The following is a 15,417-nucleotide window of genomic DNA, read 5'->3' on the forward strand; positions in this document are numbered from 1 at the left end:
ATTTGTGGATTATGGAAGAAGTTAATGTGATATTAGTATGGTTTCTTATGATTATAAGAATGAATGATATTGCTAAAGTATAGATTGTTGATGTAGTTTATGAATTTGGAAGAAAGGAAGTGTGTTGTTATGGTTCTTGTTGCTTTTGGAAGGTTTCGGGTGAAATGGCATATTGGCTAGATTGTTTTGAATATTGTATGACTTGTTTGAAGTATTCTTGAATTGTGTTTGTAAGGTCTTGGGCAAGTATTTGAATATGTAAGCATTGATGTTGGTATTGTTGTTGATAATGTGGCCGAGTTGAATTCTCGGATTATTGTTGATAAATTGGCCGAGTTAGATTCTCGGGGATGGTGTACTTACAGGGGAGATGCTGCCGAAATTTCGGCAGAATCCTAAGTGAATTTATTTGAAAGACTTTGAAAGACTAAGACAATTGTGTGTGACGATGAATCTAATGATTATGTAAATCTTCTTGAATGTAGACTAGCGATAACGAGCTTGGACAATTAAGCGTAGCTAATAGGACGTAGAGCAGGTATGTAAGGCTTATCCTTTCTTTCTTTTGGCATGATCTTTGTGAAACCAATATAACGAAGTATGTGTATGATTTCAAAGAAACTCCCATTCTTAGAGCCACTAGGATGGCTAACGTTCTTGATTTCCATAAGTTGTTTCATATGATTTTGATACGTATCCATGATGGTCCGAAGTTCTATTTGATATGCTTCCGAATTGGTATTCGAGAGACAAGTGGTATGGCTAATGTCTTGATTGTCAAATGATAACATGTTTGAGCATTCCATTGAGTCTGTGATCTATTTTGATACGTACATATGCTTCCAAAAGCTCTATCCGATTTGATCCATAACGATATCCGAAAGGTACTTGACATGCTTATGGCTTTGATTTTCCGAAAATGGCTTCTGAAACGCTTGTAGAACGTTCTGTACTTCAAGCGCTCATAACTTTCTTATACTAAGTCGGATTGACCCGAAACTTGTTTTTGAGCCTCCAGATGTCGGTAAGAATACTTATCCATCGAGTCTTGATTTATATGCATATAGTTTCTCACTACTCTGCTCGTGCACGCCTCAATATGTCTTTCACCGAGTCCCGGGCCGGGTATGTTATCGTGCGCACTCCATTGCATTATTCACCGAGTCCTTTAATGGGCCGGGTACAGTGTATGTATATGATGATGTGATATGATGATGATGATGATGTGTTATGGTGGCCAGGAGGGCATATGATAATTTGATTCACCGAGTCCCTCACTAGAGGGCCGGATACGGTATATATATATATATATATGTATATGTATGCATGATGATACGAAAGTATGATGACATGATTTTATCCACCGATTCCCTTAACGGGCCGGGTACGCTATGTGATAATGATATGCATGATTACGCTCTAAATGCGAGAGTTTTCGTATTCTGGACATTGTATATGTTTCTGCACCTCTGGTATCAGTTATGATTCTTTTACTGAGATTCTGGCCTTACATGCTCAGTACATTTTCCGTACTGACCCCCTTTCTTCGGGGGCTGCGTTTCATGCCACGCAGGTACATCCAGATGAGCTGAAGATGTTCCAGCGGAGTTGGCAAAACTCCACTTGTTCCTGGAGTGCTGCCGAGTCAGAGTATGTGTGCTATGATGTCGGATTAATGCTAGAGACTTTGCAGATAGAGTCGTGGGTATTGGTTGTCAGTTCTTTAAGCGGCTCCATCAACCGATGTGTCATTTTGTGTTACGATATAAGTTCTATATGATTACCGATTCTGTTTATTTTAAAAGCAACGAAAAAGAATATTTCTGAAAGTTGTGCTATGCATTTCATCTTCATTTAATTTAAAAGTCCAAAAGATTATGTATGTAATAAGAGTCAGAGGGTTCGCTCGGCCCTAAGTAAGGGTCGGGTGCCCATCACACCTTAGATAGATTAGGGTGTGACAAAGGCGTTCAAAGGCAGCCGTTTTAGCCGCCGAAACTGCCAACTTCGCCTCCTTTCTCGCCATCTTGTAATTTTCCTTGTTCGTCCGCTTCTCTTCATCATCCTTGCTATCTGCCAACTTCATATATGCCTGCTTCTTTGCTTCTACCTTCCCTTGGACTTCTCCATTCCACCACCAATCCCCTCGATGCCCACCACGGCGGCCTCGTGAGACCCTCAATACCTCACTAGTTGCTTCCCTAATGCAACTGGTCGTCCTATCCCACATACTGTTCGCATCCCCCCTACTATCCCACGCTCCCATAGCCATCAACTTCTCCCCCATCTCTAGGGCACTAGACGGGGTCAAACTTCCCCACCTGATCCTCGGTCGGTCATCCACGACCCTCTTCTTCTTCTTCCTTCTTATCTCCAAATCCATCACCAATAGCCTATGTTGGTTCGTAAGATTCTCACTCGGTATGACCTTGCAGTCCTTACAGAGGCCTTTATCATCTTTTCTAAGAAGCATAAAGTCTATCTGCGTCGCAGCCACCGAGCTACGGAAGGTTACCAAGTGCTCCTCCTTCTTCGGAAAGCTCGAGTTGGCTACCACCAATCCAAAAGCTTTTGCGAAATCCAAGAGTGAGACTCCTCCACCATTCCTGTCCCCGAAGCCAAATCCTCCATACACCTCGTCATAACCCCTCGAAACAGACCCAATGTGCCCATTGAAATCTCCTCTTATGAATAACTTCTCAGTAGGCGGTATACTTACCACCACTTCGTCCAAGTCCTCCCAAAAGCGCCTTTTTACCTCCTCGTCCAAACCCACTTGTGGTGCGTAGGAACTAATAATGTTCAAGGTGAACCCTCCAACGACTAACTTAATAGCCATCATCCTGTCATTGATCCTCCTAACCTCTACCATCTGATCTCTAAGCTCACTATCTACTAAGATCCCTACCCCATTCCTATACCTCGACTTGCCCGAGAACCAAAGCTTGTACCCGTCCACCTCCTTAGCTTTAGGTCCTACCCATTTAGTCTCTTAGACGCAGGCTATATTAATCCTCCTCTTCTTAAGAATCTTAACTAACTCTATGGACTTTCCAGATAAAGTCCCAATATTCCAAGACCCTACTCTCAACCTAGACGCTCCCTCGACCCCCTTAGCCCCCCCAACCCTAGCCCCCGATCCCAACCGAGAACATGACCCTAGTCTACCATCCCTCACTAAAGCCAGTAAAGCAAATATACGCTAGTGAAAGGTTAATCTAAGACAAGCGAAGGGTCAATACTAAAGCACACGTTAGCAATAGTCTATAAGCAGTGAAATATGCGGAGCAGGCAAAATTTATAAGGCTAAAAGACAGGAAATAGGCTATTGGAGGTACCAACTCCAAGTAAATAAAACCTGTTCACCACCGAGAGATCTTTGTTCACCGTCGGAAATGTTGTTCTCTGCCGAACAATACTGTTCACTGGCCGGAAACACTGTTCACGACCGAAAACACTGTTCACCTACCTGTTCGGAAACTGCCCGAAAACCTACTGGTGGAGGATTTCCGGTCGCAGGGTAGAAGAGAGAGGAAAAGAGGAAAAAAACAAAAAAGGAAGAAGGATAGAGAAGAGAGAACATAGGAGAGAGAGAGAGAGAGAGAGATCTGGCCGCCGGTGGTCGTCATCACCGGTCGCCGGTGGCCGTTTGGGGTGGGTGGGGGGGGTTGGGGGGGGGAGGGGGAGGAGCACACTTACCGTTGGTGAGAGAGAGGAGAGAGAAAGTAGTTGTCAAAAAATGGCTGATAGAGAAAAATGGCTGCTTGAGGTATAATTAGAATTCATAAAATTAAACTAGGGAAAAGGGCCTGATTTACCCCTCTACTTTGGGAAAAGGTTCATATTTACCCCCGTTATACTATCAGTCCATTTATACCCCTACCGTTACAATAGTTGAAACATTTGCCCCTATTTTTAACCCCCTGTCCCTGATAGCATAACGGGGGGTAAATATGAACCTTTTCCCAAAGTAGAGGGGTAAATCAGGCCCTTTTCCCTTTAATTGCCGATTCTTCTATTTTTAGATAACGTTGCAGGTTTCCTAACTAGTTTTGATTTGCTAAAAGAACAATATACACAATAATTTTATGCAAAAGTAAGACATTACTTCATCCAAAAGAAGGTTTTACAATGGACATATTATAACAACAATTTATCCAAACGAGGGCATTACATTACATTCATCCAATTTGAGGAAAGAAGTAGCCAAATTGGAGGCTATAAGTCATTCTCAAGTGATTAAAGTGTCAACTTTGGAAGACAAAGTAACAAAGATGTGGATGGTAATTATAGTTTCATTGGCACTTTTCGTGGGTTTCATTACAACTCCAATGATGAAGTGATTGCCCTTACGAGACTAGTATTTATGTTTTTGGTGTAACTTGAAAAATATTATCATGAAGTTGTTTTAAATGCCTTTGTTTGGATGAATGTAATGTAATGCTCTCGTTTGGATAAATTATTGTTATAATATGTCCATTGTAAAACCTTCTTTTGGATGAAGCAATGTCTTACTTTTGCATAAAATTATTGTGTATATTGTTCTTTTAGCAAATCAGAACTAGTTAGGAAACCTGCAACGTTATCTAAAAATAGAAGAATCGGCAATTAAAGGGAAAAGGGCCTGATTTACCCCTCTACTTTGGGAAAAGGTTCATATTTACCCCCCGTTATACTATCAGGGACAGGGAGTTAAAAATAGGGGCAAATGTTTCAACTATTGTAACGGTAGGGGTATAAATGGGATGATAGTATAACGGGGGGTAAATATGAATTTTTTCCCAAAGTAGAGAGGTAAATCAGGCCCTTTTGCCATTAAACTACAAACAGCATTTGCACCCCCATCCACATGCAGCCCATCCCACAGAAAGAGAGAGGAGTTGAGGCGTACATACGAAGAGGAAAGTCTTGCCATTGTGTACTATGAACCATAAACCTAAACCATACATATAAAGGAAAAGGAAAAAAGTACGTAGAGGATAATAATCCGACGTCTGCTTACTTTGCCATATAGAGGCAGCTTTAGGCTTTTTAGGCCATGTTGGATTTCTCTCCACGTCCTCCTCTATTTCTATTTGCGCTACTGTTGCTCTACATTTTAATGCTACACCAATTTGACAACCTTTTTAGGTCGGTTTGTACTCAAGAAGTGTTTGAGGATATTTTGCAAAAATATATATATAAGAAAATGCCGTTTGTTGCACTAAACTTCAGCTATGTGCGGGGTCCGAAAAAGGGCCTGATACAAGGGTCTATTGTACCTAGCCTGCATTTTTGTAAGAGACCATTTTCGCAGCTCAAACCCATGATCTCCTGATCATATGACAACAACTTTAACAGTCACGCCAAGATTTCCCTTCTTTTCAAAAAAAGAAAATTAATAATAATAATAATAATAATAATAATAATAATAATAATACTCACACCTCAATTTCAAATAATGAATTATATATCATTGATTCATATATGAAACAACCTCTCTACCTGCTAAGGTAGGGGTAAGGTATGCGTACACTCTACCCTTTACAGATCCACTTGTAAAATTACATTGGATATGTTATTGTTATTGTTGATCATGTTTCTCAAGTTAAATTCATCTCAAACTAACATTTTATTATACAAAATAAAAAGAAGTACTAGAACTAGCCTAACATTATTTTGTATAATGTTACACAAAATATGAACAAGTAAACACACGAAAAAGTCCAGGAGATTTAATATATATATATATATATATATATATATATATATAAATTAAATTTAATCTTATATATATACTCCCTCCGTTTCAATTTATGTGAACCCATTTGACAGGGCACAACATTTAAGAAAGAGTGAAGACTTTTGAAACTTGTGGTTCAAAATAAGTATTGAATATTTGTGTGGCTGTAAATCACTTCATAAAGTAAATTTGTTTCCAAATTAGGAAAGAGGTCATTCATTTTGACACGGACTAAAAAGGAAATAGGTTCATATAAATTGAAACAGAGGGAGTATAATGTAATTTTTATCAAAGGGGGTTCGAACCTACTTACCCCTACCTGGCAATCCAAATAAACAACTTAAAAATAGGGAGTGACCAGGGGCGGATCTAGGGCCCGGGGAGGGTGTTTGGTTGTTCACGCGTACACTCTCCACAAAAAATTACAACGTGTATATAAGGTATGTTTTATTTTATTTTTTATGTACATATTTTGAATACCTTGAACACAAGAGAAGAAGTTGGTTCAGTGGTTTCGAGAATTCAAAATTTTTATGTACATATATAGATTTTGAATACTTTGACCTCAAGTTCAAATTCTAGTTATCATTTTTATTTTTCGAACCCCCTCACCACTAAAAATTCTGAATTCGCCACTAAAAGCATCGTCAATTTAGTTGGCTAGCTCTCAAACTTCTACATTCGAGGTTAAAAGTTCAAACCCCTAGCAGCATTTCCTTCCTCTTTCTCCCTTCCTCTCCTCTGATATAAAAATAGAAAAAAGTAAAACAAAACTTAGAAATAGAGTAGTCGGAATCTCATATTTTATATGAAATAGCTAACTTCACTAATTTTGTATATCTAATGAGGCTGGTATCTACTATTCCATCAATCAAATGCGAGATAAAACAATCTCGCATTTTATTCTTAAGCTGTTATTCCTTATCTCCAAAGTAAATGTTTCAACTTCCAACCCGTAATGACATTTCCTTCCTCTTTCTCTCCTCTTCCTGTTGATATGATTAAAAAAAAACACTTGTAGTAGTACTAGTACCTAGTGAAAACGAAACACATCACAGTGAGTGGGAGTGGAAGGGACATTATTGAAGCAAGTGAGTATGGAAGTGAAAAGGATACAAAAACTACTGATCCCGAAGCGAAATGCTCGGCACGTGCCTTACCCCCATGTGCCGCCTTTCACTCTTCTCTTCTCTTTCCCCAATCCCTATTTATTTCCTCGTTGGATACTTTATAATATATGTCGAATATAATACTTAAGATACTGTATAATATTCTCACCCCACGTACCCCATGCATTCCTGACTTTATTCATTTTTCATTTCTTTTTCAGTCAATTCACAGTATATACCAGTTGTCCTCAAAGGATTATTCATTATTTACACTAATCAACTTGTTTGAGTGAACTCCTCCTTTTTACTTCTTGATTCTTTTTATCAATTGAAAATATTACTTTCTCCGTCTCAATTTTAAGCAGGGGCGGACACACGTATATCCAAAGAGTGTCATCCGACACCGTTTGATCAGTAATTTTTTTTTACTTATATATAGGTATATGCAAAATAAATCAGGGTATAAATAAAATTAAATGAAATGGTAGTACTCGATATAAGGTCTTCGTTAGCTCATTGGTGCAGCGCTCACATTAATCCCACTGCGGTCGCGGGATCGAACCTGAAAACCGAGCTTTTTTAGTCTAATCCTTTTTTAGTGTCATTTAATTACCGACTTGACTCCTTTAAAATAAGAAAATAAGATCTACATTCTACTACTCTTAACTAGTAACTAAATCAAATTGGAATCTGCGGACGTTAAAAAAACAATTAAGTGTTTTTTTTTCTCCTATAAGTTGCATTTTTAGGAGATCATACGTACTACGTGTTACTCTTTCAGTTTTAAGTTGTCTTAATATTTTTTTCATTCTTCTTCTTTCTAATTGAAATTTCTCAAAAAAAAAAAAGTCTTTTTTACCATTGTATGGTGTCTAATATAAGAAAAAAAATATTTATTAATTTTTCTAATTAGTGAATCCATTATCGTCTATCGTACGTTTTAAAAAATGATAATTCATTGAGAAGAGTCGTAGTAGTCAGTGGCGGACCTAGTAAGAGCCCAGGGGTTCATAATTGCACTGTATATACAAGGTGAAAATTATTTTTTATGTATATATAGTAGACATTGAACCCCCTTAGATTCTTCATTTATGGCTTCTTTATATTTTTGAACCCCCTTGGCATAAATCCTGGCTCCGCCACTGGTAGTAGTGTACTTGAATTTTTTTCTTGAAATATGATATCATCATAGTGATTTATTGATTTGTTCACTTCTTTAAATTTCGACACTACTTACAAAAAATCACGCGTACGCCACTGAATTTAAGTATCTTATTTTCTTTTTTAGTAAGTTGACTATTCAAACATCCCATATGACAAATTTATAACCACATGATTTAAAGGACATTCTAATACATTATACACATCTTTAATTTAGGACCACATGATTCAAAAATCTCTCTTTATTTCTTAAACTCTGTGCCTAGTCAAACTAAGACACTTAAATGGGATGGAGGGAGTAATTGTCCTACAATTTTTATTTTTATTTTTATTGACTTGGTTTATAATTACTAATTTAGTTATATAATCAGGCTTCTCTATAATATTTAATTTCTATAATAATTTTTCACTAAAATATGCAAATTTTCTTTGGAACCAAATGTTATGTTACATTTACCCTTTATAGTAGCTTTTTAACTTATAGCACAACGTTCATCATTATAATTAGGTAAAATTTCTCAAATGACTACCTTATTGTAGCTTCCTACCATTTGTAGCTACCCTTTTTAATATTACCATTCATAGTTAAAAATCAGCTGATTTGTGTATGTTTTCACATGTATTTGTTACCAGCAAATACATGAGCATGCGGTAAAAAAAAAAGAAACAAGCTCCTTTATTTTAGCCGGTAAAGGTGGTGGTATTAAATGAGAAATTAAGATATTTTTTACCTTCTTTTCCATAAAATCAGCTGTAATATTCCCTTTCCTTGCACGTATCTCTTCTTCTATGCATTCTTCAACATTCAAAACGTAAAAATTCAAATTTCAAATTAAATCTTCAACACCTCTGAAAATACATTAACAAAACAAACATGATCAATCATCAGGTAATTCGTGCAAAAACACCGTTTTGATTTCACAAATTTCGTCTATTCAAGTTGTATTATGTGACTTCAATTTTTTTCTTGGAGCATAATGTCAAAGTTGTTTTATTCTTCTGAATTTATTTTGATTTCTATCTTTATAACTGCTATTCGAAAATAATGATGTAATATCATTGTAAGCGTGTCAATGAATGAATAATGCTCTTGAAAATTACGGTTGAAAGTATTTTAATGTACATGAATGGTTAGGAATCAAAAAAAAAAAAATCCAGTTCATATCTTTTATTTTTCTGAATCTAAATGGCATAGTATAATGCATGATCAGCTAAACTATGTATTTCTGAAGTGTAATTCAATATGTGTATGTTATATTTGAATTATTAGTGAGCTGTAAATCTAATTTGTATAAATTGTTCAAATTTGAACGTGAATCTTATGTAGGGCATACATATTACAGGTTTTATGTTGAGACAATGATTCAAGGATTTTTTATTTTATAAAATGGCCAATATTTCATCGTTGATTAGACACTCTGATATTTGGAACGACGAGAATAAATACGTCAATTACAAAATCGATGTTGTGACTTTCAAGGAGTATTCGACGTATGAGGAATTGTTACAAACAGTTGCAACCCAATTGAATTTGGACAAGAAAATGAAAAACATAAACATAAAATACATGGTTGAAGGTGATTATATTCCAATGGAAATTCACAATGATATGGGTGTTAAGGTGTATGTGGAACTGAAGAAAGAGAATAAAGCATTACCAATGTACCCATTATGTATCATTACAACTGATAGGACCATGGAGATATGTATATCGGGTGAGAGTTGTGTTGAAGGTGATTATTTCCAAATCGGATACACGAATCAAACGAATATAATGGAAACAGTTGGTTCCCGTGATTTGGCATCATCAAGTTGTGGAAAGGCTAATTTGTTTTTCGAAAACAACAATTGTATGGCTATTGATGACAAGAACCAAAAAGTAGTTGTTGTCGATCAATTATACAAGGATAAAGATACATTAAAAGCTGTGATGGTGAATTATGCAATTACAAACAGGTTCAACTATCGGACAGAAAGGAGCAATGCAATAAGGTATTAAAATGTGCATTTGTTTATGTATTTGCAACTGTGTGTTGTTATGTATTTGAACCGTGACAGTGTATGTTCGTTAATTTGTACGAGTGGAAGTATCTCTCAGCATGTATATGTTTATTATAAAGTAGAATCAAAGCTGATTTGTATGTATTTGTACTCATAAATAATGTATTTGGCCCGGGTTGCATTTGATTAACTTATTTACATATGGTAAAATTACTCATATGTCCTTTGTATTAATAATATAACAATAAATACGTTATTGATGTATTTTACAGTAATGTGTGTGTGTGTGTGTGTGTGTTTTTTTGTAGCTACACACTTGTGTGCGTATCAGGAGAGTGTGATTGGAAATTCAGGGCGTCAAGTGTAGGTAAGTCAAGAATGTTTAGAGTTAGGGAGTTTCAAGACAAACATACATGTCCGGTAAAGGAAAAGGTTTATTCCCAATGCCAAGCTACAAGTCGGTTGATAAGTGGGATTATCAAACCAAAAATATCAAATCATAAGAGGAAATATATGCCTAAAGACATTGCGGAGGACGTCAAAAATGATTTTGGAATGGATGTTTCATACATGGTTGCTTGGTGGGCCAAAGAAAAGGCGATGAACGATTTAATGGGTGAACCAGCTGAATCTTATAAAAGACTACCTGGATATCTATACATATTGAATAAGACTTTCACATATCAGAATGCGTAAAACCCGCAAAAATGAATTTCTGTATGTTTTTATAGCACTGTATGCATTTATCAAAGGCTTTGATTATTGTCGGCAATTGTGGTAGTTGATGGAAGCCACTTAAAAACACCATACAATAGAACATTTGTCTCGGCAAACACATTAGACGATGCAGGTATGTCAAAAAAATACATATTAATTTATTACCTCAATATATATTTTATCTGTTTTAGACAAATACAAAAATGTTTTTTTTTTCTTCTTAACTGTATCTCCAGGCAACATACTTCCCTTAGCATATAGTGTGATTGATTCTGAGAATGACAGATCATGGACGTGGTTTTTTTAGCGTTTCAGAGAAACATATGGAATTAGAGAGAATATGTGTATCGTATCAGATAGGCATGAAAGTATAAACAAGGCTGTTTGTAGAATTTATCCAGAAGTTGCACATTATGCATGTATTTGGCATCTGTGGGGTAATGTATGTAAAAATACAAGAAGAGCCATGATGTGTTGAGTCCTGTTTTTTATTCCATGGCAAAGGCATACGCGCAGGATGATTTTGATGAGTTGATGGGGAAGGTTCAAAAGGTAGATATGCGCGTGGCAGAGTATTTGAAATTGACTGGTAGAGACAAGTGGGTTAGATTGTATGCATCTGTTAACCGAGGGTGGACAATGACTTCTAACATAGCAGAGTACATTAACCGACATATTCTAGCAGCTAGAGAATTGCCTATATATGACTTTCTCGAAGAAGTTAGAAGGATGTTTGGGAGATGGAATTACAATAACCGGAGAAATGGAACATACACATTCACTACACTCGGTAAAAAGTTTCCGGAGATGCTATCAATCAACGAGTATCTATGTCTACGAATGACGGTATGTTTCAGTTTAATGCTTGTTATAATTTATTTGACAAATTGTACTTGTACTAATCTGGTGTTTCTACACATTATATAGATGTGTATTTGGTATCCATGAATAGTTAGTATTAATGTAAATTTAATATATGCTTCTTTGAAAATTGATATGTATTTGTTTAATGGTTTGTTCATTTATTTTAAAATTCTGATTGGTTCAATAACAAATACATGTAATATTTATTTTTTCAGGTAGAACCGTCAACCGAATTCGTGTACACAGTACATGATGGAAGGAAGGCGAATCATTCTTAATTTGAATAGAAAAACTTGCAATTGTCGTATGTTTCAACTAGATGAAATCCCCTGCCCGCATGCATGAGCTGTCATTAAAAAGAAAAATATGGTTGCTGATGATTATTGCTCTGATTTGTTCAAACCGGAGACCGTGTTGAAGACATATGATGTACCTGTGGATCCTCTACCCGACGAGCGTGAATGGAACATTCCCAAAAACATCTTGGAGGATGTGGTTTTGCCACCAAGATACAAGAAACCGCCTGGTAGGCCAAAGAAGAGGCGTGATAAGCCTTTAAGTGAATTGTTGTTTGGAAAGAGCAGACATGCTTGCAGTACTTGTGGACAACTTGAGCACAACAGTCTTTCATGTAGTTTTGAGTCTCTAAGGAAGTGAATTTTTCTTGTGTTCCTATCCATTTAACTTTATTAGCGAAGATAGATTTGTTATTTAAGTATTTGAACACTTGTGTCAAAAACTTCTATTGACACATGTTGTAGTTTTACAGAAATTTTTGCTATGAAATGAATATCCCATTCAAACTGATCTTAATTGATTTTTTTTTTCCGATACGTATGGTGTTTTTTTCAACTTCAAAAAATACTGCGTACTTGGTAAAATAACATACATATTATGTCTGTAAAAATGATAAAGTTGTTTTTATTTTGAATTTTTTTTGGATTGGAGCCTCGTAGTTGTACTGGTAATGTCAACTAAACATTATGTATTTGTTGGCCTTCTGAAAATTGTATAAATTGATAGGATATATCATGTATTTGATACACTATGATATTTGTTAAAATATATGTTTATTACTTACGTGCTACCAGCAGGTTGATGTGTCATGTATTTTAGAAGAATAATAAATTGATAGGATATATCATGTATTTGATACACTATGATATTTTTAAAAATATATGTTTACTACTTACGTGCTACCAGCAGGTTGATGCGGCAGATTTTCAACATAGACAACTTCAAGGATATCGATCTGTCCCTTATCCGCATATGCTGGGTCTTTCACCAAATCTATGCTTTTTTGATTTACATAGAATCCAGCCAGATGTAGGAAATGTGGCAGAAGTGTAGCAAGCTTTTTTATTTCATTCATAACAACTGCGTTGTGCTCGACAGATTGATACGAGTTGTAAACATACAAACGCCTGTACATTAAAAAAAAAAGAAGCTTGCTACACTTCTGCCACATTTCCTACATCTGGCTGGATTCTATGTAAATCAAAAAAGCATAGATTTGGTGAAAGACCCAGCATATGCGGATAAGGGACAGATCGATATCCTTGAAGTTGTGAAGCTGAAATTGTTCCTTTTATCATACTTTCCTTTCTTCCGAAAGTAATAGAAAATGACGTCAATGTGCTGGAATTGTCAAAAATACATCAATTAGATCACATTCAAATACATAAAAACATTTTAGTAACAAAAGGTGAATTTCATTGCTGATAAAAATCACCTCGTCATTCCAAAGCTGACCATCCATCGATAATAGGTAAAACCAATTCTTATCATTGACAGCTGTGATGCCAAAATTGAATTTGACTCCATTGTCAAAAACTGCCATTTTTTTTGTAATGGTCTTCGTAATTCTTTCTGCGGCAACAAAACAAACAAATACATCAACTTATTCACAAAAACCATGCGAAATCACTTTATGTAATACTGGGATAAAAACATACTTGCTATCGTGCCTCACAAGCAGATCATTTCGAAGCCAAATACGGTATTCATCCACTATCTGTACATCAAGTGGACCGGTAATGGGATCTTGCTGGAATGTATATTTTTTATCAAACACATGAACATGATCCTTTCCCGAACTACTACCTGTGTATTTTGTCTTTAAACATTAACAGTTGCGTATTAAAAAAAAAAAACAAGTAAATTAAAAATTAGATATATACCAAAATCTGTCACAAACGGTGAAGACTTGTATTTACTGGGGCGTGTAGCTTGTGGGACTGATGGATGTAACATGATTTCTTTCCCTCGGGTTTGGCTTGGTAAATACTCATCAGGCAACAACCACTGAGACAACGGCTGTGCGTTACAAACTGTTGCCTGGGGTACCTCTAAGACAGTTGAGCTGGTGTTTTCCTCGGTTTTTTCCTCTTGAACTTGTTCATTAGCCATTTCTGATTCTACTATATTTTCTAGCTCTTGTGCGATCACCTACTCAAAAAATACAAAAAGAAACATTATTCAGTCACTTGTATGATACATTTTAAAAAAGAGAAAATGGCTGAATCAGAATACGTTTATTTCGAACCTCGGAATTATTTGAATCATCGGAACATTTTGTCTCTTCCACAGTATGTTTCCCTGTTTGATCAGCCGGACGTTCAATCGAAGTCTTCGGTTCTCTTGAAAGATCACCTCCTTTCACAATCTCTTCGGTTGAAGCTTTCATTGCCAATACCAACTTGAATATCCGGTGCAAGACCCTTTTCCTTATAAAAAACACATGCCAAAATTATATAAAATACATGAATCTAATAGATAAAAAACTATATTAAATGATATAAATACATGAGAAACTATTTGTTGAAGATGTCCAAAAGCAGTAAACAAATACATAAGGAAAACAGTGAACAGTCATGCTGTCAAACAAACAGTACACAAAAAATACGTGACACTACTGTTTTTCATATCAATATCAAATACATAATGTTTTAAAGTCCAATAGATCCCAAATTTTCATCATACATGAATTATATTTTTTTAAAAATAACATATAAAAATGAGTAAAAAATGGTAAATACGTTAAAAAAATATACCTCTATTGGATCAACCGGACGTTCAACCGAAGTCTTCGGTTCTCCTGAAAGATCACCTCCTTCCGCAATCTCTTCGGCTGAAGCTTTCAGCCTATCGCCGCTCTCATTGCCAGTACCAATTTGAATATCCGGTGCAAGACCCTTTTCCTTATAAAAAACACAGGCCAAAAGTATATAAAATACATGAATATAATAGATAAAAAACTATATTAAATACATAAATACATGAGAAACTATTTGTTGAAGATGTCCAAAAGCAGTAAACAAATACATAAGGAAAACAGTGAACAGTCATGCTGTCAAACAAACAGTACACAAAAAATACATGACACTACTGCTTTTCATATCAATATCAAATACATCATATTTTAAAGTCCAGTAGATCCCAAATTTTCATCATACCTGAATTATATTTTTTTTTAAAAATAACATATAAAAATGAGTAAAAAATGATAAATACATTAAAAAAAATATACCTCTGTTGGATGCACATCACCCGTATCAGTCTCCATGTGAATACCGTCACCATGGTCCATGTAATCATCAGCTTCTTGATGTATGTTGCCATCAGGTAAAGGAACATGAGTTTCGTTGTCATCACCCTAAAAAAAAATGATATATTTGTTAGATACATATGCTTCCTACTTCACATTGAAGGCAATCGTTTCAATATGTATTTCTTGATTTTTTTACCTTTTCTGAATTTTGTTTCCCTTTGACATGTTCCAAAACCTTTTCGAAGTTTTTATCAATAACTTTGCGAAGATCCTTGAGCTCAGTAAAACATCCT

General features: G+C 35.7%; 1 protein-coding gene across 1 annotated transcript; it reads left to right on the plus strand.

The window, feature by feature from the left end:
• The first annotated feature begins 11,205 nt into the window (after positions 1–11,205).
• Positions 11,206–11,852, plus strand: LOC132611237 (uncharacterized). The gene is made up of 2 exons (XM_060325660.1): positions 11,206–11,556; positions 11,790–11,852. Exons 1-2 carry the CDS (start codon positions 11,206–11,208, stop codon positions 11,850–11,852), a joined length of 414 nt encoding a protein of 137 aa, XP_060181643.1.
• Positions 11,853–15,417: the final 3,565 nt, after the last annotated feature.

Source organism: Lycium barbarum, chromosome 1 (genome assembly GCF_019175385.1).
Source record: "Lycium barbarum isolate Lr01 chromosome 1, ASM1917538v2, whole genome shotgun sequence".
Classification (NCBI taxonomy): domain Eukaryota; kingdom Viridiplantae; phylum Streptophyta; class Magnoliopsida; order Solanales; family Solanaceae; genus Lycium; species Lycium barbarum.